The following is a 26,688-nucleotide window of genomic DNA, read 5'->3' as shown; positions in this document are numbered from 1 at the left end:
TTAAAAAAAAATCTTTCTTTAAAAGCATAAGTGATCAAGAGTCAAGTTTTCCATATCTAGTCGTTTTTCCCCTCAGTTCCAGGAAGGACCTTTCCTGCTTGTCATGTTCTGTGCAGGGAGGAAGGTGCAGAGCAGTTGGAAACCACTTAAAGCCACGTTTGAGTTGATGAGGAAGGTTAGGAGAGAATACTCAGGCACTTCCCATCCAAAGTCTGTATCTTCTTAAGGTCTTAAGTGTTGGAGATTTTCTCAAAACATTGAACCAGCATCATCTTATTGGGTTCACTGTTTTTTTAAAAAGTTTGATAGGGAACAAAATACAAAACTTAAAATAATTACGCAAAGCGGAAGAAGTAACAGAACTCCAAGTTGTATGATGGCTGTAAACTAGGACTCTAGGTCTGAAAGTAGCCAACTGAAATATTTGTTGGCACTGATTCCAACTTAGGAGAGAGCTTTTCCCTGTGAAGGCAGACATAGAGTCATATAGGCCTCCTGGAAGTCTCTGCTTGAAGAGACAATGGAAGCAGAGTAGTGAACACAGCCAGGAGGAGCACACGGTACATTTGTAAACGTACAGGACAGGTACATACTGACACTTTGTTAGTAGACCAGTGGTTTAATGCATGTAAGTAGTGGGAATTTTAGAATTGCTGGTAGGGCCAGACAGTTATTTGGTCCAAACCAGAGTCTCTTTTTATCAAGACAACAATTATTAGATTTTCAATATCGTTTCTCCCTCTCTAGAGTCAATTGTTGGGTATCTCTTGTCAGTTTTTCTAAATAATCATCTGGGAGAACATTCCTTTGGACTGTGACAGAGGTTTGGCTGTTGGTCTCCTTGAGCACAGCATTTTTGATGGAAATACCAGTGAGGTGGTTTTGTTTGGCCTCCAGGAAGTGAGTCAAGTCTGGTACGCCCAAAAAACCTTATTAATAGCGCTGCCGGCAAAAGTATGACATCTAGTACATTTTGGACATAAGAGCCATTTTTAATCTTATCCCCATTGGGGGTGAGGACGTCTCATTGTTTCCATAATACTCCAAAGTGATGAACTGCCCCAAAAGCATACTGACTGTCGGTATAAATGTTCGTGGCTTTAGCCTTGGCTAAGGGACAAGTTTGAGCAAGGGCATATATTTCAACCTGTTGGGTAGAAATACCAAAGGTAAAGGTGCTGCCTCAGTGATTTCAAAAAGGAGTTGCGGTAGCCTACCCCACACAGTATTTACCATTCACATCCTTTAAATAAGAGCGCTCAGGAAGTCATGAAAATCCTTGCCTTGCTTCGAAGAGTTTGTTACAAATTGTCGTGAGGGGTCAGAAAGTCCTGTCAACAATCATAAAGGGTATCATCTGGATCCGAGTGTAGTCCTTGTTTGGAGATCAGATGCCCTAAGGATCAAACCTGAATTTGAGCAAACTGCTTTTTTTTTTTTTTTTTAAACTTTGGAGATTTTTATATCCTTTTAAGGCTACAGATTTTAACAGGTGGATGCTATCTCCTGTGAAGAAGTTTGAGAAGGGGGGATAGAAAAGCAAGTCATCTACATATTTTAACCAAGTAGAGCCTTCCCAAAACTTTCTATCATCCCAGCTTTTAAGGTTTGTGAAAAGTAAGAGGGACTCTGTGAAACCCTGGGGATAAATATGATCGTCTAGCTGTATTGCGGTTCCCAAGTGAAAGCAAAAAGATATTGGCTATTCTCATCAGCGAGAATACTAAAAATGTACTGCATAGTTAAACTATGAAAAATTAGCTTTCAGTAGGAATGGATATCAGTAGCATGTAAAGGTTGGGAACAACAGGATGCCAAGGGAAAACAGTGGTACTTATTACTCTTAGGTCCTGGACAGACCTCCATCCTTAGCCACTGGGTTTTCTTTTTTTTTTTTTTTTTAAAGATTTTATTTATTTGAGAGAGAGAGTGAGAGACAGCACAAGAGGGAAGAGGGTCAGAGGGAGAAGCAGACCCCCTGCTGAGCAGGGAGCCCGATGCGGGACTCGATCCCGGGACTCCAGGATCATGACCTGAGCCGAAGGCAGTCGCTTAACCAACTGAGCCACCCAGGCACCCAGCCACTGGGTTTTCTTACAGATAAAATAGGAATATTACAGGGGCTAGTGCAGGGGATAGTGAAGCCCTGAGCCTTATAATCTTCTGTTATGGGCTTGATGCCTCAAGGGCCTTCTTGATTTTGATTAATTCTGCAGAGGGGTTTGAGGGATCTATTTGAATCTTGATGGGGAGGTGTACTTTGGATTCTGCCAGTATCAGTTGAGGATTTTGCCTGTTAAGGAGGTGGTAGTTGATCCAATAGTAGCAAATAATCAGCGTCTCTAGATGCAGCTCCAGTCAGAGATGGAGCAAATGAAAGATGTGCAAGGGTCATTTAATCCCCCTGGTTGGCTATTTTGATTACTGTTACCAAATTCTAGAATTATTTCCCCTTTGGGAGAAGGAAATTCTGGCATGATAGTTCTGTGAGAAATCTTGGCCCCGTAAATGAATAGAGATGGATGAATTAAGGGGGAGAAAGGATGCATCTCTCTCAATAGGCCTAGACCAAAGGGAATAGGGTCAGAGATGGGAACCTGTTGAGGTCTATCAGAGACCCACCCCCTCAACTATTTGAACTGTTTTAGTGCTCTGAGGTCGAGACTGCTTTAAAGCAGTGGGGTTAAGCATGCAGAGTGTAGCTCTGGCGTCAACGCAGACAGGAGATTTGTTCCCAAGTCTGGAAAGTGGTGTCTGCAGGTCACTGAAGAGGGAGGATTGGGAGGAGCACCTTTAGCTCCTTAGGGCCTTGTGTTTGGGAATGAGGAGGAGGCTAGAAAGACTGAGTAAAGGGCTCACAGCACCTGGAGCACTTAAGTTTGTCCCAGCTTTTTAATAATTCCCTGGGTCTTTGCAATAATAGCAGAAACTGGAAGGTTTTTGGTTTTTTTAGGGACCTTCATTTGCCCAAGTCGAAAATTGAAAATTTTAGCAGTCCTTCTTTAGGTGACCCATCTAGGACGCAAGCGAGCCGGTTTGCCAGATTCAACCTGGAGTGCGTATAGTTTTCCATTTCATCCTGGTCCTTTTAAAAGACTCAAGGAGAGGGGCGCCTGGGTGGCTCAATCGGTTAAGCGTCTGCCTTCGACTCAGATCATGATTCCAGGGTCCTGGGATCGAGTCCCGCATCGGGCTCCCTGCTCAGAAGGGAGTCTGCTTCTGCTTCTCCCTCTGCCCTTACTCCTGCTTGTGCTCTCTTTCTCTTTCCCTCCCTCCCTCTCTCTCTCTCAAATAAATAAATAAAATTAAAAAAAAAAAAAAAAAAGACTCAAGGAGAAATATCCCTGTTCAGGTCATTGTTGAACGTAGAGTTAAATGCTACCTGAGTGGATTCAGCATTTAAAGGAAAACCAGAACCTTCTTTAAAAACAATTTGGAGTTGATTGTAGTAGTCATGAAAGAGGTTCATCAGGCTTTTGTGCACAAGCCTGAATTTTTGTTCCCATTGACAGGCTTAGGAAAAGCTACTATAACTGCCCAGTGGATATTCCCTGGGAGTGTTCTAGTGTCTTGCCAAAAGTTAGGAGTCTGTTTCTCTACATGTCCTTCAGGATGTTCCTGTCAGACTAGTTTCATCCAGTGTTTGGTCTGACCCTCACAAATAAGCATGTGGACTAATGGATATAAATCTGAGAAACTAGATTAGTAAGTTTGAATAACTAGGGTAAATTCTATAGCAAGCTTATGTGGGGGGGGGGCGGGGAGGGTGTCAGTCACTTTAGAAAATTCTTTATGGCTCGCATAGTTCCCTTAGTACAGCAAGCATAAGAAACTTGGCATTTCTGTAGATCCTCAGAAGACTCAACTTTAAAGAGGCAGGAGAAGGAGCAGGGAGCATTTCAGAGGGAAAAAAGGAAGTTCAGCTGTGAGAAGAAAGGAAAGTGGCACCTGCCAGGTGTCTGGAAACAAAGAAGGTAGAGGAGGAGAAAAAGAGAGCTCCAAAGCCATTTAGGCTTCTTTCACTTGTATCAGTTAATTTAGAAATAGTATTTTACAAAGAGGCAAACTCAGAATCCTGAAAGGATTCAGAAGCCTCAAGGTGCCGTCTAAAACAGGCATCCCATTTAGGTTTTTTTGTTTTTTAGTGGCTGTGCTTTCTAATTTACTTTTGGGTAAACCAAGTTCGGGCAGGTCGGAAAGTTCCCCATAAGGGCTATTGAAGTTCTAAATTACTTTTGGTTAACTCAGTCTATTTAGTTATAAATGCATATGCAGAAGGACCATAGTTTTTAAAGATAGACCAGGTGGAGCCCCAGTAGGGGCCTGGTACCCTCAAAGCATTTTGATGACTGGGATTCCATTTCGTAGACGTTTTTCTCAAGAGTAAAGAGAAAAAATGCTAAGTAGCACAGTTTCAACAGAAAATAGCCTGTTTCCAGAAGGCATCAGACCAAAGGCCCAGTATGGTTCCAGCAAGAACAATCCAGTTCCAAATTGGAGTCATACCAAAAGCCTCGCGCATATCCAGCGGGCACAGTCTGATCCCAAAATGAGTCAGTTCACACCAGCAGAGGAACCGTCTGGTTCCAGACAGGAGTCGGTACAGTTCCAACAGGAACAGTCTGATTCTGTAAAGGAGTCAACAGTTACTCTCCAATTAAACACACACACACACACACACACAGCCTTAAGACAAATCCCGAATAAAGCCTGGAGAGCTCGAACACAGAGAAGAGCTTGAATCCCAGGGAACACTTACCCTCCAGCCCCAGGATTGTCAGGAAAGCAGGGAGCCCAGTTGGCTCTGTGGTTAATAGACACCTGTTTTCTCACCAGCCTTGGAGTTGTTGGGGGTTTTCTCTGGATTCTACTTCTGATCACCAAATACTGTTAACCTTAAAAAATAAATCTGCCAGTTATTTTACCAGCAAATATGGGTTTATTCAGGAATAGCAGAGAATTATAGTGAGGGACAAGCAGGCTAGGGCAAAACCATAGGCAAGTCTGTAGAACAAGGGAGAGGAGCACTCTTTTCTAGAGGAAAAGGAAGTTGAGAAGGCTGTTAAAATAAGTCCACTGGAGTAAACTGGGAGTTGGAAGAGCTTCTCATTGGCCTGGCTGTTGCCAGGGCAACCTTTCTTCCTCTGCTGGGATAGTGAAGTAGTAGTTCAGGGTCCTATCAACTTGACAATGGATCGTGCATCACCACATCAAAAACTAATGATGTGGGCGCCTGGGTGGCTCAGTCGTTAAGGGTCTGCCTTCGGCTCAGGTAATGGTCCCAGGGTCCTGGGATCGAGCCCCACATCGGGCTCCCTGCTCGGCGGGAAGCCTGCTTCTCCCTCTCCCACTCCCCCTGCTTGTGTTCCTGCTCTCGCTATGTCTCTCTCTGTCAAAAAAAATAAATAAAATCTTAAAAAAAAAAAAAAAAACTAATGATGTATTGTATGGTGACTAACATAACATAATAAAATTTAAAAAAAGAAAAGAAAGGCAGCTTTCTTCCTGTTGGGTCTGCAGTTGGGCATGAGAGCTACCCTGTCTGCCCCCAACTCCAGTTTAAATGACATTTTCTTTTATTAATTTTCAGAAACCAGCAATATCAAGATGACATTCTTGATTTTTGTAGCATTCCAGTTATATATATATATATATATATTGTACTGCACTTGCCTAAATTATGTATTCTAAATAGCCTCTGCCCCAGATACAGTGCAACTGTAATACACGAAATTCTTTCAGTTTACTCACTTTTCTGTGGAAAAAGGCAAATATTTGACAGGAAGTAAGTTAGAAGTAATCAGTTTCTATGTTATTCTAAAGCCAGTGTGCATTCCAGCCCTCTCTCTAATGGCTTGTTCTCTGGAGGTCTTCCTTTGTGTAAACACTGGCTGCATCTTGGTTTTCAGCGCCTTATTGATTACATGCATCTCTTGACTGGTCTCACTGCCCCAATTCATTTAACACGTAATGAATACCTTCCATATTTAAGGCTTTTTTTTTTTTCCTACTCCCTTGCATGTTCACCTTGTGTGTGTCTGTGAATTGGTAACCCTGCAAACCTTCCCTGCTTGGGCTTTTAACTGGTTCCAGGCTGCTGAGTGTATATATGTGATACAAGCATACAAAGATAGGTGTGCAAAACCCACATGTACAGATAACACATTTTTCTCATATCTGTCTATCTATATTGTAAATACCCTTGTCCTGGTATTTCTCCTGGATTCCTTCCTGCCTCCCTAGCCTGTTCTCTGCATAAAAATCTTCCATTCTGCTCTGATCCTTTCCTCTGAACTGTAACTGCGTCTTGGGATGTGAGAGGGGGGCGTGGTATTCATACACCTTTGAATGACAGCAGAATCCCCCTGTACATTATTTTTGATCGAGTGCCTGGGTTCTGGAGGCAGGCACAAGCATCTGTGAGGGAGGAGAGAAACAAACGCCTGTTTCTCCAGCCTGACGGGTCACATCAGGGCTGGAGATCAAGGGACTGACAGCTGGAGCACCCCTGAATCCCTCCAGATCCCATTAGCACTTATTTTCTGCTGCTCCCTGGCGCTCAGCCTCTGTCTGCGTGTGCGTGTGTTGTGTCACTGAGACTAGTTTTAGAGCCACCTGTGGAGCCCGGTGGGTTCAGTCAGCTCTTAATAGTGACTGTGATGAGCTGAGCACAGCAGATGCTAAGTCGTAAACATAATGTAATGGGATGTTTATTGTTTGCAGTGACGTGGGAAGATATTCTGTGGTAATGACTATTGATGGAGTACCGATACTGCGGAGTATTTTCTGTGTATTTCATGTAATCGTCACTGCCCTCCTAAGGTAGATACTATTTATTTCTCGAGGAAATTGAGGTACAGATGTTAAATACGGAGACATTTTAGAAAAATGTTTAGTGAGAAGTAAAATGTGGGATCATGGCTAAGCGTTGGTTATTAAAATGATTTTTTTCATCAGCTTCACAGTTCTTTCAAAGGATTGTGATTAGTGGAGGTGTTATTATAGAGAGATTTTGGGGTCTCCCCATGCCCACGTAATCTAATCCTCTGCTCTACTGAGTTTATTTCCTCTCCATTTCTTCTTTGGAATCCTTGAGCCTACCCAAGGCTCTGGACTGAAGACAAATCAGGAGATTAGGGTGGATATAGGTTTGGGTTTTGTTGGACATTCTAAGGGGAAGAGCAGCTGATTGGAGTTCAGAAAACCTGTCTTAGGGCAGTGCCACTGATGTGCAGAGCTCCACTGGGCCACTGCCTTACCACTGATCCTAGACATGGAAATCTGAGTGTGCGCGGGCAGGGAGGGGAGGCCGTGTAATGGGATGAACCAGAATTTTTTTTTTTTTTTGGAATTGTGGAACCGAATTTCGCATGTGACGTTATGATCAGTCAGAAACTGAATTAATTTGTCTTTTGTTTAAAGATTTTATTTATTTGAGAGACAGAGCGAGAGAGAGAGCAGAAGTGGGGAGGAGAGGGAAAAGCAGGCTCCCCACCAAGCAGGGAGCCCAATGTGGGGCTCGATCCCAGGACCCCAGGATCATGACCTGAGCCGAAGGCAGTCGCTTAACCAACTGAGCCACCCAGGCGCCCCTGAATTAAGTTGTTTTTATGTTAAGCTTTTTTTCTAGGAATTAAGTATCCTAGTCTTTAATATAGATATCAGCTCCTGTAACTCACACCAGCATGCACCTTATGTTTCTCTGGAGCAGAGAAATAATGGAGCAAATGCTGGTTATTTTTATTATTAGTTTTACTAATAATAACGTATATAAATATATATATTTTTATATTTTAAATATTTATGTATTTTTATATATTTTTAAATATATGTTACTTATAAATATATAAATTTATATACTTATATAAATATAAAACAGTAATAGTTTTACTAATTTACTATTAGTTCTAAGCTGATAAATCACCGAATAGCACACCCTTAGAGGCTTAGTAACAAGAGCCGGAAGATAATGTTTCTGTAACTACAGAGAACAGTGGTAGCGTTCATCCACCAGAAATAGGGCCCAGCTCCAATGATAAAGGAGTGGACGTTGCTATATCCTCATAGCAGAAACTGCTGTTTGTCAGTTGAAGGGTAGGAAATTGGGGAATGCGTATGATTGGAACAGTGCTTGGGTTTGCACTGACTACAGAAGAATACGGAGAGAGAGAGCATGGCAGGAAGAGTCTCATGGCTGAGTGAGTAGAGAAGGTTCTTGAAAACAACCGTGGGAAGCTAATACATGCTGCCACTTCTGGATGCTTGAAAGGCAACCTTACTAAAGCCAGTGCTAAGACTGATTTGGCAGTAGTGTGACTGTCGAAGAGGGAATTCTGAGACTGGGAAACCAATCAGAGAGAGGTGCCCAGAGCCTAGACTAAATCTCTGCAGAGATTTAGGAGGGCAAAAAAGGCAGGTATTTTCTAGCAATGAGATTCAGATGACATGAGGCTCATGAGCCAAAATTCTTTCATTTATCACCAATTCACCTTGCCCTTCCAGAATGTATAACTCTATTCTAAGATTTCTGAAATTATGTGTGATTGTGTATACAACATAGGGCAGAAACACTAGCTGGGAAAATGAGCTCTTCTGCAAACCTTGGTTTGAGTACCAACTTCTGTGTTACTGTTAAGCATATGCCTCTAACATAGCCATCTCGATGTAACTGCCTAACTCCCATCAAAAAGTTGCTTTTTACATTTCACGATGCTACACCTCTCATTACAGCTATAGGGGTCCAGTTCCATGGTACACCATAAATCTTGACTTACCGCCCTACAAAAGATGGCATGAATTGATGGCTGACAAGGCACCAGCGGTATGCTGATTGTTAAATCTTCTATTTCTGACATTACTGAATATAACTGCATTTTTAAAAGAGCATTTCATGAAATTACACACCAAGTATTTTAAGGATATGATTTTGATATTTTTCTCCTGTTAACAATAATAGAAGAAATGATGCCATTTTTCTGTAGCTTCCTGGTCTTTTTACTCGCCTTTGCCTTTGTTTCTATCATCTGCCTTTTTCTAATTAATTAATAAAATGGCCTGTTAAAGATGTATTGTGTGTATATATTAGATGAAAATATTTCCAAATAGCATTCTATTTAACTATGTATGGATAAATCAAAAGGTCTGTGTCTGTTTTCATTTTACCAATATTAATCTTAAATGTCAACATTTTTTATGTCTCTTGTTAAACAATTTATTTATTTTTCAGCTAAGGATTATAGTGAATTCCCTGAAGGATCTAGTAAATGCATTTGTGCCAAGTGGAAAAATTATGCAGATAGTGGATCAAAAGTTGGTAAGAAATATTATTTCCCACAATAAATTTTAAACATACACACATCCACATATAGACACAGAGTTCAGAAAAGGCTTTGGTATTTATTTAAAGGCATAATTTGACAACTTCTTCTAAGGAGCTTTCGGACAAGTCTGCATTTATTCTAGACCACTATCAAAACTTTAGAGGGACTTAAAATTCTGGGGTTTGGTAATGTATGAATAACAGGACACAAAACAGCATGGCAAATTTTGGCAATTAACTGCCCCTTAATTTTTTTTTTTTTAAGTATAGACTATTTACAGAACAGTGGGCACATATATATTTCGTCTGGCAGCATGGCATGTCCTTCCCCTTAGACATACAGTGGACCCTTGAACAGCACAGGTTTAAACTGGGAAGGTCCACTTAAACAAGGATTTTTTTTTTTAATAAATACAGTAAAGTATTGTAAATGTATTCTCTCTTCCTTATGATTTTTTTAACATTTTCTTTTTCTACCTTTTTAAATTGTAAGAATACAGTTTAAAATACATATAACATAGAAAATGCATGTTAATTAACTATTGGTATTATCGGTAAGGTTTCTGGTCAACAGTAAACTCTTGGTGGTTTTGGGAGAGTCAAACATTATACGGGGATTTTCAACTCTACAAGAGGTGGGCGCTCCTAACCCCCGCATTGTTCAAGGGTCAACTGTACTTATATTTGCCAGTTCACTATTGAAAATTTGGGGTTTTTTTTTTAAGTACTTTGCCTCTGTATCTCAGGACACAGATTTTTCTACATATGACCAAATGATACACTCCGCCCAGCTCTGTACTTCATGGAGTCCTTCAGTAGCTGTGACCATTGAAACTCACTGGGTTGAGTGTTTCTTGGAGCTCTGTATTTGCCAAATCAGTTCATTTTCCTCCTGGTCATGCAGGAAGAGTCCATTTCTTCAGCTCCTTTTTAATTTAGGTGGAACCAATGGAAAATCTAGGGCCTGGCCCTTAGAGCCCCCTAGAGATCCTCATCACCCTGTTTTGGTCATCACTCTGGGACCCTCAATGTTCTGCAGGGTACAAAGGATTTGGGGGGACACCCAGGGCATAGGGCAGATGTTTCAGCACTTACGACATTTGGGATTGGATAATATTTTGTTGTGGGGGCTGTCTGTGCATTGTTGGATGTTTAGCAACACCCCTGGCCTCTACCCACTGGGTACACACTTTCATTTGCGAGACCCAAAAATGCCTCTAGATATCACCAAATCTCCCCTGGGGATAAAACCACCCCTAGTTAAGGATCATTGAGTCCCAGAGACTGGATGCTCTAGGCATGTCATCCCGTCAGCCACCAGCTCTGTTCTCCCTCATATTTATGCTTTCAGAATCTTTGATTGAGGGTCGCCTTCATGTTCATAGCAACCAGACCTCCCCCACATACAGAGGTTGGCAGGAACAGCAGACGAGAGGCCCCTGCTGTCCCCAGACATGGCACATACCCAGGATTGCATTCAGACAACACTGGTTTTTTTTTTTTTCCCTTAAACATTGGATTTTAAGGTTGGATCCGTCACCTAATAACTATATCCTTTGACACGTTTCTTAAGCTGTGAAATGTCAGGTTTCTCATCAGGGAGAATACACTAATCATACATATTTTATATGGTCGTTGTGAGGATTAAGTGAAATACTGTCTATAAAGCACAGTGCCTGGATATGATAAGTGGTTAATACATGTTCAGTAAGTCATCTTTGTGTGTTAAATTGGCAGGAATATTCCACTTGTGTAATGCTTTGAATTCCTAAGGGGGAAAAGAAAATATGCTTAGGTCACATGACATAAATACCAAGTCGGTGACAAATGAGACTTGCAAATTTTAAGCACATTATTTTATTAGCGAGAGGCTGTGAGCTTAACTTTTGATCTCACCTTTAGTGGAAACTTGCATTTGAGAATAAAAGTATATGTCCACTGGGGTTTTGCTTGTGTGTCCATTGTTTGCTAACAGACTGTGATAATGCATCTTAGCCTGGGAAGCCCATTAACCAAGACAGAAGGTTTTGTGAATGACTAGCAGACAGATTTGCCTTTATGAGTGTGGAAAGGAAGTAGTAATGAGGGTGCAGCACCAAGGTGGAGGGTGAGTTTGGGTGGAGATAAGGGGTGCTTGTTGTGATGTGTTTGCGGGCCATGTTAGGTCATCCAAGGACAGTTTTTCCAGTTCCCTCTTTTTTTGGAGAACAGGGTGAAATATAAGGCAGGAAAAAACAGTCATAGATAGGTCTTGGCATAATACCTGAGAACAGTTGAGTTTAAGGGAATAAAAGCAAGAGTTAAGGAATGGGGGGCCCAATATTGAGTACTAGATAGAGTCTCTTAGAAATACAGGATGTAACAGTGCTTTATCCATGACTTTTATCACTTACCATGGAAGGGGCATCTAGAACATATTCTATGTAAAAGAACCAAATCTCAAAGTAACGCTTTAGGTCAAATGATTGATAATTTATTTGTTTTCCAGCCTGGCCTACTTGGCAACTTTCCTGGTCCTTTTGAGGAAGAAATGAAGGGGATCGCAGCTGCTACTGAGATACCGTTAGGTAAAGTTCACTTTGCAGCTTTTATAAGATTTAATAAAGCACTTTAAAATTTTTCTATTGAGGTATGATCTTACATACAGTTAAGTGCATAGATCTTAAGTATACAGCTCAGTAGAGTTTTTAAAATGCATGAATTCATGTAATCACAACTCAGATCAAGACACAGAAAATTCCAGCAATCCAGAATGCTCCATCACACCATCTCACGGATGGTACCGCATCCCCAAGTTAACCGCTTATTCTGACTTCACCATACATGAGTTCTGCCTTCTTGAACCTCCTGTACACGGTGTGAACTGTTGTGTCAGGTTTCTTGTACTTATCTAGAGTACCAAAATCAATCGATCTATCTCGAGTACTTATCTAGAGGTAGTATGCTACTGTATGAATAGGATGTTTGGGTGGTTTCTAGACTTCGGATATAAGAATAAAGCAGTTATGAATATTCTTGTATCTGTCTTTGATGGACATGTGCACTCATTTCTGTTGGATATATACCGGGTTATGGGGTAACTGTGTTTTAGCCTTGTAGATTCTGTCAAACAGTTTTCCAAAGGAATTTTGTCCACTGACAATCAGCATAGTACAAGAGTTTTATTTTCCTCTGCTTAATACTTCTCTACCTGGTAGCATCAGTATTTTTCACTTGAGCCATTTGGTTGAGTGTGTAGACTCCCATTATTGTGTCATTTGCTTTTTCCTGATGACTATAAGATTGTACAACTATTGACCTTTCCTTTCACTGGTTAGTGTTTCAGTTGTTTTTGCTTCTTTAAAAAAATGGTTAAAAAAGATAGTCTCTCTCCTTCCTTCCTTCTAAAGGTGAAATGTTTGTTACAGTTTTTTGCCCATTTTTTATTGGTTTTAAAACATTCTTTTTTTTCAAGTTTTTATTTTAATTCCAGTTAGTTAACATAGTGTTATATTAGTTTCAAATATATGATATAGTGATTCAGCAATTCCATACATCACCTGGTGTTCATCCCAACAAGTTCATCCCTCCTTGATCCACCTGTCTCCTCTCTGGTAACCATCAGTTTGTTCTCTTTAGTTTAAGAGTCTGTTTTTTGATATGTCCCCTCTCTGTTCTCCCCTTTGCTCATTTGTTTTGTTTCTTAAGTTCACATATGAGTGAAATCATATGGTATTTGTCTTTCTCTGATTGGCTTATTTCACTTAGCATTATACTCTCTAGCTCCATCCGTGTTGTTTCAAATGGCAAGATTTCATTCTTTTTAGGGCTGAGTAATGTTCCATTGTATATGTACACACACACACACACACACCCCCCACATATCTTCTTTATCCATTCATCATTCAGTGGACACTTCAGCTTCTTCCATAATTTGGTTATTGTAAATAACGTTGCTATAAACATAGGGGTGCGTGTATCCCTTTGATTCAGTGTTTTTGTATTCTTCGGCTAAATGCCCAGTAGTATGATGGCTAGATTGTAGGGTAGTTCTCTTTAATTTTTTGAGGAACCTCCATATTGTTTTCCACAGTGGCTGGACTAGTTTGCATTCCCATCAACGTGCACTTTTTCTCTACATCCTCACTAACACCTGCTGTTTCTTGTGTTGTTGATTTTAGCCATTCTGAGAGGTGTGAGGTGATATCTCACTGTAGTTTTGATTTGCATTTCCCTGATGGTAAGTGATGATAGCCTCTTTTCATGTGTCTGCTGGCCATCTGTGTATCTTCTTTGGAGAAATGTCTGTTTATGTCTTCTGCCCATTTTGGAATTGGATTGTTTTTTCGGTGTTATATAAGTTCTTTATATATTCTGGATACTAACCCTTTATCAGATATGTCCTTTGCAGATACCTTCTCCCGTTCTGTAGGTTGCCTTTTAGTTTTGTTGATTGTTTCCTTGGCTGTTCAGGAGCTTTTTATCTTGATGAAGTCCCAGTAGTTTATTTTTGCTTTTATTTCCCTTGTCTCAGGAGACATATGTAGAAAAATGTTGCTTTGGCCAATGTCAGAAATTACTGCCTGTGCTCTCTTCTAGGGTTTTTATGGTTTCATGTCTCATGTTTAGATCTTTAATCCATTTTGAATTTATTTTTGTGTATGGTGTAAGGAAGTGGTCCAGTTTTATTCTTTTGTATGTTGCTGTCCAGTTTTCCCAACACCATTTGTTGAAGAGACTGTCTTGTTCCCACTGGATACTCTTTCCTGCTTTGGCGAAGGTTAATCGACCATGTAATTGTGGGCTTTCTATTCTGTTCCATTGATCTATGTGTCTGTTTTTGTTCCAGTACTGTACTGTTTTTTTATTTAAATTCAATAATTAACATATAATGTATTATTTGTTTCAGGGGTACAGGTCTGTGATTCATCAGTCTTATATAATACCCAGTGCTCATGACATTACGTGCCCTCCCCAGTGTCCATCACCCAGTTACCCCATACCCCCTACCCTCCAGCAACCCTCAGTTTGTTTCCTGTGATTAAGAGTCTCTTGTGGTTTGTCTCCCTCTCTGGTTTTGTCTTGTTTCATTTTTTACTCTCTTTGTGTCTTGATCACTACAGCTTTGTAATATAACTTGAAGTCTGGAATTGTGATGCCTCCAGCTTTGCTTTTCTTTTGCAAGATTGTTTTGGCTATTCGGGGGTTTTTGTGGTTCTATACAAATTTTAAGATTGTTCTAGTTCTGTTAAAAATGATGTTGGTATTTTGATGGAGATTGCATTGAATGTGTAGATTGCTTTAGGGTAGCGTAGATGGTTTTAAGGAATTCTTTATATATTCTGGCTACAAGTCTTTTGTCAGATTATCTTCTCTGTGGCTTCGAGTCTGTGGCTTGCCTTTTTACTCCCTTCCTGGGGACTTTTGGTGAGCAGAAATTCCTAATTTTAATGAATTCCAATTTAATTTCATGAAAAAGACTTTTCCTGCCACCCCAGTTTCGTTTTTGAGCTACCAAAGTGATAGAGTTGTTATTTTAAGTAGCCAGTAGTACCTTGTTTTTTTTAACAAGAGAGATAATTCAGAATTTCTGAAAATCAATATTATTTATCAACAGAGGTGGCTAGGTTTTTTTATCGTTTTTACTTCTTTAAAAAGATGTAGGGGCACCTAGGGGACTCAGTCAGTTAAGCATCTGACTTTGGCTGGGGTCATGATCTCAGGGTCCTAGGATCAAGCTCCGTGTTGGGGTCCCCACTCAGCAGAGAGTCTGCTTATCCCTCTCTCTCTTCTCCTTGTCCCACTCATGCTCTCTCTCTCTCTCTTTCTCAAATAAATAACAGCTTTAAAAAATGATGTAAAAAGATGGTCAGTGTACTATAAGTATATTCTTGCAGCCTATATGAAAAACAAGTCTTTAATTCCTTTATTATGTAAAGAACCCTAGCAAATAAAAACCACATATAAATATCTCGAGAGAAAAATGGATTAAAAAGATTAACACATGATTTGTAATAAAGTAAGAGCAGAATCTTACCAAAATGGAAGTAAAATACACATTAGATTAGGATGGGAAAAAAAATGTTAAGCTTAACATGTTAACATGAATGTTTTAAAGTGTACTGTATATCTTTAATTATTTAATTAAAATAAATTATTGTGTTTGCATAGGGTTGATACACAGAGTTAGATAGTTTCGGGTACACACCATGGTGTTTCAGCACATCACTGTACATTGTACTATGCTCACCACAGGGGTAGAACACTATTAAAATACCTCTGGCTGGATTCCCTATATGCTGTGCCTTTTATTCCCATGATGTATGCCTGTTAATTAAATGCTTTATATTATTATACAGTTTTAGAAAAATATTCAAAAATTAAAATGTTTTAAAATGGATTTTCTTGGTAGCTCTGCACTAAATTTTTTTTTTTTTAAGATTTTATTTATTTATTTGACAGAGCGATAGCGAGAGCAGGAACACAAGTAGGGGGAGTGGGAGAGGGAGATGCAGACTCCCCCGCCAAGCAGGGAGCCCGATGCGGGGCTCCATCTCAGGACCCTGGGACCATGACCTGAGCCGAAGACAGACGCTTAACCGACTGAGCCACCCAGGCGCCCTCCACTAATTTTATTAATAGTTCCTGGATCTCCTTTCTCACCTTAGAAATATTGTCACCTCTAAAAATGTGAGCAAAATACATGTTCAGTATATAACAAAGAGCCAGATGTATTGTTACCATATTTTAGGGGCACCTGGGTGGCTCAATTAAGGTCACTCAGTGATTTCGGTTCAGGTCATGATCTCATGGGTCAGCTCAGGTGGCGATCTCATGGGTTGTGGGATTAAGCCCTGCCGGAGGCTCCGTGCTCATCTGGGAGGCTGCTTGAAATTCTCTCCCTATACCTCTCCCCCCACTCACATGCACATGCACTCTTCCCCCTCTCTCAAATAAATCTTTAAAAAAAAAAAGTTGTCATATGTTAGCACCCCCAAGCCAAATTAAAATGAAGCATATTGATGAACAATTTGGACATCAGGTTACAGTACAATTCCAATGTACCCACTTGGGTAAGTACAACACCCAGTGTGCCTGGGTGTTCAGCTTGCCCAAACGGCTGACCCTTTGGGGGCTGGTTTTGTGTGTGTAGACTGCAGGTTGGTGAGCTACTTCTACCTGACCAGCTCTGCAGGTGTGCTCACACTGGTCTGCAGACACGTATCCCGCAGCAAAAACTCACACGTGATGATTGTTAAACCTTTTCTTAAAGAATTTTCTAGGGCGCCTGGGTGGCTCAGTTGGTTAAGCGACTGCCTTCGGCTCAGGTCATGATCCTGGAGTCCCGGGATCGAGTCCCGTATCGGGCTCCCTGCTCGGCGGGGAGTCTGCTTCTCCCTCTGACCCTCCCCCCTCTCATGCTCTCTGTCTCTCATTCTCTCTCTCTCAAATAAATAAATAAAATCTTTAAAAAAAAAAAAAAAAGAATTTTCTAACAATGTCCTTGTTCTGTATATTGACCAAGAAATGTCCTGTCTTTTCTCATAGGAGAGATTATTTTATTCAATGTGTTCTATGAATTTTTTACCATTTGTACTTCAATAATAACAGAAGACAAAGAAGGTAAATGTGTGCTGAGGGAGGGTGGGCAGTGTAAAGTACAAAGTAAAAGAAAAATCTAAATAAATAGAATTAGAACTTGTAATATCCAGGCTTACTCTTCAAATTCTGTATATGTAGCATATAGTTTAAAGATCTTAGCAAATTTTTTAAAAGCGACTTTAAAACTATCCTTATTTTGAGACCACTATAGTGGCTATTAAAGTTTAATTCAGGGATGCAAAAAAACTTGGAGGAAGTGTTTCAGGACTATAAACATTCTTACCCTTTCAGCTAGTCTACCTTACACTGTTCTTCACGATTTAGTGTAAGTACTCACAGGGGTACCTGATTATATGCATAGTGATCCCAGCCTTTCCTTGAAGCCCGTAACAAATCCTGTCCCATCATTTCCCAGCCAAGGGATCCTGTGTAGACCAGCCTCACTTTCCCATGTTTTTTTCTGGCAGGCCCCCAGAATGCAAGGCACAGGATGATGTGCCCTGATTTACTGTTAATTTAGACCTCTCCTCTCAGTAGAAAGTCTGCCTGTACCTGACCCTTGAAGTGTTCAGCTGTGGGTAACAATTCCTGGAGGGAAGTGTGTTGGCAAGTCACATTAGGTGAGGCTAAGATAGCTATGTCCAGGTAACTGTCAGTGGACCAAAGAAGGACCACTGATCCTCTTCTTGTGTTGTAATTTTACCTGGAACCCTGTGCTCTCAGATCATTGGGAGGGGATCTGGCCAATGTGACAGGCACAACAGTTTGATCTTATTAAGGCTTATGATATTAGGGTGCTGCTTAATTCTTACCATTGGATTGAACAGTTGTGGATATCAATAAACCAGAATTAAGTGTCCAGCTTTGAGTTAGAATCCATTATGCTGTCCTAACTGCTGCCTCATGTGTCTCCTTACTTTAAATTAGGTCATCTACTACATGGGCGAAACATGGATTTTGGAGTGTTTCTTGGGTAAGTAAAGAACACCGTGAGTATCAATCCTTAGGAAGAGTATGTTGTATTACATTGATGAAAAGTAAGTCCCAAATCATGCCCAATATATGACCAGAAGTGAAGGTACTAGATAGTTTTGAGACAAGATGGGCACACTATTTGGGAGTCTGTAACTGAGTTGAACCTAGTAAACAGAAATCTGGAGCATGATTGAAGGCCCCAGATGATTGAAGGCTTATTTCTTAGAAAGGAAGAACAGAATTCTATTTTACATCTTCTTAACATTCCTGAAAAAATATAACAGGGCTTTGTAATTAGAGACCTACATTTGAATCTGGGGTTTGTTATGTAGTAGGCTGTATTGTATTGGGTTATTTAGCTTCTCTGAGCCTCTAGTTTTATCATATGGAAAACGGAGGGTAAAACCACTCATGTTGCAAAGTTCTTGTGAGGCTTGATCATTAATGAATTAGGGAGATGAAGCACCTGATATAATGCCTGGCCATGATCATTATATATTCATCATTATTATCATCATTGTTTTTATTTTTTTATTTTATTTTTTTTTAAGATTTTATTTATTTATTTGAGAGAGAGAATGAGAGACAGGGAGCATGAGAGGGAGGAAGGTCAGAGGGAGAAGCAGACTCCCTGCCGAGCAGGGAGCCCGAGGCGGGACTCGATCCCGGGACTCCAGGATCATGACCTGAGCCGAAGAGAGTCGCTTAACCAACTGAGCCACCCAAGCGCCCCTCATCATTGTTTTTAAATGTCACTGAAATTTGTCTTTTGTAGGTGGAATATAAACAATAATACCTGGGTCATAACTGAGCAACTCAAACCTTTGACAGTGAATTTGGACTTGCAAAGAAACAATAAAACTGTCTTCAAGGCTTCAAGCTTTGCTGGCTATGTGGGCATGTTAACAGGATTCAAACCAGTAAGGAATCTTCTGTTACATAATTTTACAGGTAGCTCTGTGTCCTGATTTTATTGCCTGTGAAAGGTGGGGTCTAAGGACCTAAAAAAGAATATGAAGCCCCAGTTCACCCCTTTGCACTTCTTGTTACCATCATAAGTGTGAGAGCTCACGTGGTAGAGAAGAGTAGAAAAGGGACGAAGGTTTGTTTCTGAACCTCTTCTGAGGAAAAAGCATGTGGCTGAATGTGGAGGGCTGGATGGGGAGATAAATGTGGCATCTGGTCTTTAATCTGCCACTCAGACAAGTTAGGCATTTATTCTCTGCATTTCATTTTCCTTCTCAGAAAAGTGTGGCCAGTAACATTCCACCTGCTCATTTCACACACTACACATGAAGATATTTCAACTTCTAAAAGCTGTTAATAGAACATGATAGTATAGTTTTGACTCAGCTTTGCATCCCCCGCCCCCATCCCAGGATTCGCAACCCAGCATAAATACGAGAGGGCCTTAAACAGGATGGTTGAAGTTTCTGACCTCATTGCTTTGTCTTGTTTTCAGGGACTGCTTAGTCTTACGTTAAATGAACGTTTCAATATAAATGGCGGTTATATGGGTGAGTAGAGTTCTCTTAAATGGGAATTTTATAGATGTTTTAAGAGGAAGGCCAGACTGTGTCTTCTGGTTCATAGTCTAACCTAACTGCAGGCCTGTGACACTGTGTTTGATTTCTTCCAGGTGTCATAGAATGGATTTGGGGAAAGAAAGATGCTGTGTGGATAGGGTTTATCACTAGATCAGTTCTGGAAAATAGCACAAGGTAATCTGTTCAATTGCTTTATTATCAAATTTAATATTTATTCATTTTTAAATTATTTTATTTTTTGTTGGAGATACAAGAGATATAAAACATTATCTTAGTTTCAGGTGTACAACAAAATGTTTTGGGATTGTATATATTATGAAATGATCACCACAGTAAGTCTAGCTAACATCCATCACCACATATAGTTACAGAAACTGTTTACTTTGTGTTGAGAACTTTTAAGATTTACTCTCTTAGCAACTGTCAAATATACAATATAGTATTGTTAACTGTTGTCACCACACCATACATGTTTCCAGGAATTACTTATTTTAGAACTGGAAGTCTGTACGTATTGATCCCCTTCACCCGTTTCTCCCACCCCCCATTCCCCACCTCTAGCAACCACCAGTCTGTTCTCTGTATTTATAAGTTTAGATTCTGCATGTAAGTGATATCGTAAGGTATTTGTCTTTCTCTGTCTGACTTCTCTCACTGAGCGTAATGCCCTTATGGTCGGTCCATCCATGTGGTCACAAATGGCAAGAATTTCCTTCTTTTTTTTTACAGCTGAGTAATATTCCAGTAATATTCCTTTATCATATATCACATCTTCTTTATCCATTCATCTATCAGTGGTCACTTGGGTTATTTCCATATCTTGGCTGTTGTTACTAAGGCTGCAATCAACATGGGGCTGCAGGTATCTTTTAAAATCAGTGTTTTTGTTTCCTTTGGATATATTACCAGTAGAATTGCTGGATCATATGGTGCCTTTTTTATTTTTTGAGGAACCTCCATACTGTTTTCCACAGAGGCTGCACCAGTTTACATTCCCACCAACAGTGTACAAGTGTTCCCTTTCTCCACATCCTCACCAACACTTGTTATTTCTTGTCTTTTTGATAATAGCTATTCCAGCAGGTATGAGGTGATAACTCATTGTGGTTTTGATTTGCATTCCCCTGGTGATTAGTGATGCCGGGCACATTTTCATATACTTGTTGGCCATCTGTATATCATCTTGGGAAAAATGCCTAGTCAGGTCCTCTACCCGTTTTTAAATCAGATTTTTTTTTTTTTTTTTTTTTGCTACTGAGTTTTCTGAGTGTGATATTATGATTTTTTTTTTTTTTACAAGAAATATATATTTGGTCTTTGTTTCCATTTCTGGTTCACAACTCCCAAAAGCCTTATAATTTCCTAAGTGTTGAGAATGATAAAGGTGTCTTTTGTTATAGTAATGAGGCCGATTATTTAATCAGTCATGCTGATGTAATGAAGCTTCCATAAAACCCAAAAAGGAAAGAGTTTGAAGAGCTGGGTAGCTGAACACATAGAAATCTGGGGAGAGTGGCGTGCTCTGAGCACATGGAAGCTCCATGTACTTCTCACATACCTTGCCCTATGCATCTCTTTATATGGCCATTGCTTCGTATCCTTTATCATATTCTTTAATAAACTGGTCAACATGTTTCCTTGAGTACTATGAGCCACTTTGGGAAATTCACTGAAGCTAAAGAGGAGCTTGTTGGAGCCTACAGCCTCAACCAGTCAGCTAGAAGCATAGGTAATGCTTACAACTGGCATAATGGGGCTTAGGACTGGCCTCTGAAGTGGGGGATGGGATGCAATCTTGTAAGTCTGAATCCTTGACCTGTGGATTCCAATGCTATCTCAGGGTAGATAGTGTCAGAATTGAGTTCAGTTCTTGGACACCTGCAGGGTTGGATGTGGGAAGCCCCCTCCCCCACCCCACCCCTATGTTAGAGTTGGGTCCAGGAATCATAAAAGAACTAGTTCTTTATATATTTTGTATATTAACTCTTTATCAGATATATGATTTACATATGCTTTCTTCCTTTCACTGGGTTGTCTTTTCATTTTGTTGATGGTTTTCTTGCTGTGCAGAAGCTTTTTAGTTTTTTTGTTGTTGTTGCCTTTGCTTTTGGTGTCAAATCCAAAAACTCATCACCAAGACTAATGTCAAGGACTTTATACCTTATATTTTCTTGTAGGAGTTTTATGGCTTCAGGTCTTATGTTCAAATCTTTAATTCATTTTGAGTTGAGTTTTTTTGTTGTTTTGTTTTGTTTTTGAGTTTTGTGTATGGTGTAAGATAGTGGGTTAGTTTCATTCTTTTGCATGTTACTGCCTTTTCCCAATTGTATCTTCTTGGCTCTGTTGTTGTAAATTGGCTAACCATATATAAATGGGTTTGTTTCTGGGCTGTCTGATCTGTGTGTCTGTTTTTATGCCAATATCATACTGTCTTGATTACTATCATTTTGTAATATAGTTTGAAATTAGGAAGTGTAATGCCTCCAGCTTTGTTCTTCTTTCTCAAGAGTGCTTCGGCTATTTGGGATCTTTTGTGGTTCCATTCAAATTTTAGGATTGTTTATTCTATTTCTGTGAAAAATGCTGTTGGAATTTGCATTGAATCTGTAGATTGCTTTGGGTCATATGGACATTTTAACAATATTAATTCTTCCAGTCCATGAACACATTTATTTGTGTCTTCTTCCATTTCTCTTACCAATGTCTTATAGTTTTCAGTGTATAAGTCTTTCACCTCCTTGGTTAAATTTATTCCTAGGTATTTTATTCTTTCTGAAGCAGTTGTAAATGGGATTGTGTCCTTAATTTCTCTTTCTGGTATTTCATTATTAGTGTGTAGAAATGCAACTGAATTTTGTATATTGATTTTGTATCCTGAAACTTTACTGCATTCATTTATTCTCACAGTTTTTTAGTAGAGTCTTTAGGGTTTTCTACATAGAGTATCATATCATGTGCTAATAGTGACAGTTTTACTTCTTCCTTTCTGATTTTGATGCCTTCTATTTCTTTTTCTTGCCTAATTGCTCTGGCTAGGGCTGCCAGTACTTATATTGAATAAAAATGGTGAGAGTAGACATCTTTGTTTTGTTCCTAATACTAGAGGAAAAGCTTTCAGCTTTTTACCACTCATTGACTATGATGTTAGTCGTGGGCTTCTCAGATGTGGCCTTTATTATGTTAAGACATGTTCCCTCTATACCCACTTTGTTGAGAGATTTTATCATGAAAGGATGTTGAATTCCATCAAACGCTTTTTCTGAATCTATTGTGATGATCATATGCTTTTTATTCTTCATTTTGTTAATGTGTATTACATTGATTTGTGGATGTTGATCCATTCTTGTACCCCTGGGATAAATAACATTTGATTATGGTGTACGATCCTTTTAGTGTATTGTGGTCTATTTTAAATTACTCATATTAAAAGAGAAAAATATTTCCTAGCTAATCTTCCACTGAAGAATTATTTCAGAGTTTCTCAGGTTAACCTTTGACATTCATATGGAATTCATGTTGTGTGTGTGTGTGTGTCTGTTTAAATCAAAGAAATAAACTGATTTATTTAAAAAGTGCTAGGGATAGTGCCAGTATGAAGGGTACCTATTAGTTTTTCTTGATGTACAAAAATCCTACCCAAAAAAAAAAAAAAATCCTACCCATACACAGAAGAAAATTTGTACAAAATCATTTAAACTGTTCATACCTGTTAACCTAGAAGTTATATTCTCTGCTGGTGCAGAATCTTGTAATAGCACTACGTCCAAGTGACCTAGAATAAATAGGTATCATTCCTGTTTTTAATGAGTTCAAGAGAGTAAGATTTAGTGGCCTTTCTGAAAATCCACTTTAATTTCTAATAGCCCTAATTTTCAAGGTTACTTTCTATTCCCTAAGTCCTAGAAACCGTAATTAATATTATTTCTTCTTGATCAATTGTTGAGTAAAAGGCTTAGACGACTAGGGTGGAAGATGATGTCTTGAGGCCCTTTGGTTTGTCCTTTAGAGGGACTATTTCAGATCTCAGTGTTTCACCACATGGTGTTGGGGATTGTTCCTCCCTGAGCCATTGCTCACCATCCTTTTTTAAAAGAACATGTTTCTCAGATACTTGTGTTCCTTTGGTTTCCACAACTAAAAATTTTTCATTCCAAGTCACCTAAAAATGTTTACTTTTTTTTTAATGTTTCTATGTAGTTATGAAGAAGCCAAGAATATATTGACCAAAACCAAGATATTGGCCCCAGCATACTTTATCCTGGGAGGCAACAAGACTGGGGAGGGTTGTGTGATCACACGAGATAGAAAACAGTCTTTGGATGTATATGAGTAAGTACACTTGTTCACACAAAATAAGTAGAAACTAAAGCCTAGACTGACATATTTACAGGTTTAAGGCAGGAAGCCTAAGCAGAATTTCTCCTTTTGTATCTAGACTCAACCCCAAGCAGGACAGATGGTATGTGGTACAAACAAATTATGACCGTTGGAAAAGCCCTTTCTTTCTTGATGATCGCAGAACACCTGCAAAGATGTGTCTAAACCAGACAACCCAGAAGGTACATTCACAATGTCATATGTAGAAAGAAATGGTGACCTAGTATCTTAGTTGTGGCATTTTTCTTTGGTCTTTGAAGAATTTATAAACTTCCTGGTGAGTATCTCTGGACAATCTGTACTGAGTTTTTGTTTTGTTTTGAATTGAAAGATCAAAATTGTATTGTACTTGCCTTTTTGACTCTAATGCTGATACCACTCTGTGAAGCTGAATGACAAACAGGCAAGAATTAAGAGGGCAAGAAGAGAGAGAAAAAGTGATATATTAATACCATTAACTCTCTGACAGTGACTGCAAAGGAAATTCTTTTAGGGGGATTGAGGGAGGTTGACTAAGAATGTCTTTGTTTCTAATGACCCATTTGTATGGATAAGGCTGCTGACATCTGCATTTAACTTAACGAACTAAATTATTTTTATGTTTTAGAATATCTCATTTGCGACCATATATGATGTCCTGTCAACAAAACCTGTCCTCAACAAGGTATTTTTTTAAATATATATACTTTTAGGGAAATAATTTGGTCCTGTTTTTATCTTTCCCTGTTATCTTGGATCAGTCAGAGCTAGGACCCCAAGTCATGTTCCACTTAAGGTTGACTTTTAAAAATGTTTTTATGTGACTAAAACAGTAACTCCTGGGAAAAGACAAACCAGTTAGTGTGGTTTGATGTCCAAATTGGTCAAAGTACTGTTTCCAATTTTACTTCCATGACATTTGAATTAAATGTAGCTTTTTACTTTTGATCTCCCCTGTCAAGTTTCATGCTGTACACTACAACACCTAAAACTCAAAAAGTCGGAAGTCTGTTTATAGACGCTTTGTTGCATAGTTCCCCCCCATTGTGTCAGAAATGCGGTAAGGGTAAGGACAGCCACAGCTGAGCTGGTTATAGTCCACAGTCTACGCTATTAGGCTTTGCAGGACTACTGTTTATACTGTTGAGAAGAGCTGAGTGTTAAAGCATTGCGGTGAAGCAGTGTACTACTCAGGAATAAGATATTGTAAGGAGCTGAGGGGATTCTCTCCTGAGCCTATTTATATTCATGACCTGGAATAATGGTTCTATTGAAGTTAGTTGTTTTAATTATCATTTTTTTACTTATATTCCTAAATGGTGAACTATAATTATTGTTATTAACTTGGTACTGTTTGCCACTTTGTGTATTTAATGTCATTTATATATAATTTATATATTATTTTATATATTAAGTAACCTCATAAAGCAATTTGACATGTATCGAAATTAATACAAGTCAGGACATCTTAGAATTGGAAACATCCTTAAAATAAAAGTAACTTTTCTTTCAGCTGACTGTATTCACAGCCTTGATGGATGTTACCAAAGGTCAATATGAAACTTACCTGCGGGATTGCCCAGACCCTTGCATAGGTTGGTGAGCACACACCTGGCCCCTAGAATGCTCTCTGTGTGGCATGAAGACGGAAACTCGCATGCATCCAACTAGTGCAGCCATCTGATCTTCTAAAGACCAAGACTCAGGGCAGTTTCTCGTTGAGGCATGAGCTTGTCTTTCTTATGTTTACAGTTCAGACTGTTTCTGCCATAACAGTTGATGGTTCTATTTACAGGTAACTTCTTTATGTACAAAAATCAATCATCTACAATTTGCAGTTTCACTTCACTTTGACTTTTGGGGATAGGGATGGGCAATGAATCTATTATGGGACCTGCCTCCATAGGATAAAGCAAGATTCTTGGTGGGTGTTGAATCCAGCACATCTGTACATCATTCACTTTTTCACTTTAATCCACATATTTGTATGATTTTCTTTTCCTTCTGGTTCAAACTATTAAAATTAGCACACCATGGTCTTTGCTGTCTGTGACGGCAATGTAATTTCACTAATTTTGATTGGAGGGGGATGAGACAGACATTCAGCTGTGTCGTTCTCTTAAGAGGCAGTAATACTTGAGCCTTTGACCCTGAGTAGGGGTCCTTTTTTGGGTTCATGAAGTAATTAATCCATGTGCAAGGCGCCTTTCATACACAGAATTGACACGTTCCCTTTTTCATGATTACCTCCCAGTTAACTCCGGGCAGTTGTTAACTTCAGACATGGAATCCCAGGTTCTGTGAATTAACAGTAAATAGGCCAAAGCCTTCTGGAAAGTGAGAGGTGAACCCATAAACTCACATAAATAGCATTCACTTAATTAATGTTTAGTTTATCTTTCTGATCACTATGTGTTTTTAAAAAACATAGTTACTAAAAATGTTTTTCAGAAATCAGTCTATTTATGGAACTTGTTAACCTTTCAGACTTTAACTGAAATGCACCAGTTGGCCGAGACTGTATCCACTTTATTTTGTATGTTACTTGTATTCATGACGCTCAATAAACAGTCACTGGAAGTAGTGCGAGCGGTCTCGTATGCTGATTCCGTGTGCACCCACGTGCCGGTTTGAGGGCGGGGCTCATGGGGGAGAAATCCAAGCTGAACACAGCGTCTGAAGTAAATTCCAAGGGTTGTGTAGGTGGGTTCTTCAACTTAGGACTGAATGGTCACTATCTTACATGACTAATCCTTCCACAGCAGTGTGCAGGTGTCCAAAGGCTATTTTTCCCCTGGGAAGAGGTGCTTCCACAAAACTGTAGTGATGCTAATACCATCTTAGTGAAGCAAGACGAATTACAAGAGGATTTGTGTTAAAATAGGATTTGACTTTTAAAGAAAAACAACC

The 26,688-nt window shown here is 39.4% G+C and overlaps 1 protein-coding gene across 3 annotated transcripts in view; it reads left to right on the top strand.

Annotated features, from left to right (window-relative positions):
* Positions 1–26,362, top strand: part of ASAH1 (N-acylsphingosine amidohydrolase 1) — a 48,438-nt gene extending 22,076 nt beyond the window's left edge. The window contains exons 3-15 of one of the 3 annotated variants that reach the window (XM_045879683.3): positions 6,724–6,822; positions 8,731–8,821; positions 9,227–9,313; positions 11,808–11,886; positions 16,847–16,921; positions 17,828–17,873; positions 18,651–18,795; positions 19,338–19,392; positions 19,515–19,596; positions 23,620–23,751; positions 23,858–23,981; positions 24,407–24,463; positions 25,292–26,362. In XM_045879683.3, the coding sequence (XP_045735639.1) occupies positions 6,724–6,822; positions 8,731–8,821; positions 9,227–9,313; positions 11,808–11,886; positions 16,847–16,921; positions 17,828–17,873; positions 18,651–18,795; positions 19,338–19,392; positions 19,515–19,596; positions 23,620–23,751; positions 23,858–23,981; positions 24,407–24,463; positions 25,292–25,381 (1,162 nt within the window). In that variant the 3' untranslated portion in view covers positions 25,382–26,362. The remainder of the gene's footprint in view (positions 1–6,723; positions 6,823–8,730; positions 8,822–9,226; positions 9,314–11,807; positions 11,887–16,846; positions 16,922–17,827; positions 17,874–18,650; positions 18,796–19,337; positions 19,393–19,514; positions 19,597–23,619; positions 23,752–23,857; positions 23,982–24,406; positions 24,464–25,291) is intronic. The other 2 variants (XM_045879684.3, XM_045879685.3) reach the window with 2 other exon arrangements.
* Positions 26,363–26,688: the final 326 nt, after the last annotated feature.

Source organism: Mirounga angustirostris, unplaced genomic scaffold (genome assembly GCF_029215605.1).
Source record: "Mirounga angustirostris isolate CCGP_5_RB_7025 unplaced genomic scaffold, mMirAng1.0.hap1 SCAF_2, whole genome shotgun sequence".
Classification (NCBI taxonomy): domain Eukaryota; kingdom Metazoa; phylum Chordata; class Mammalia; order Carnivora; family Phocidae; genus Mirounga; species Mirounga angustirostris.
This window is presented reverse-complemented; position numbering and strand designations above follow the sequence as displayed.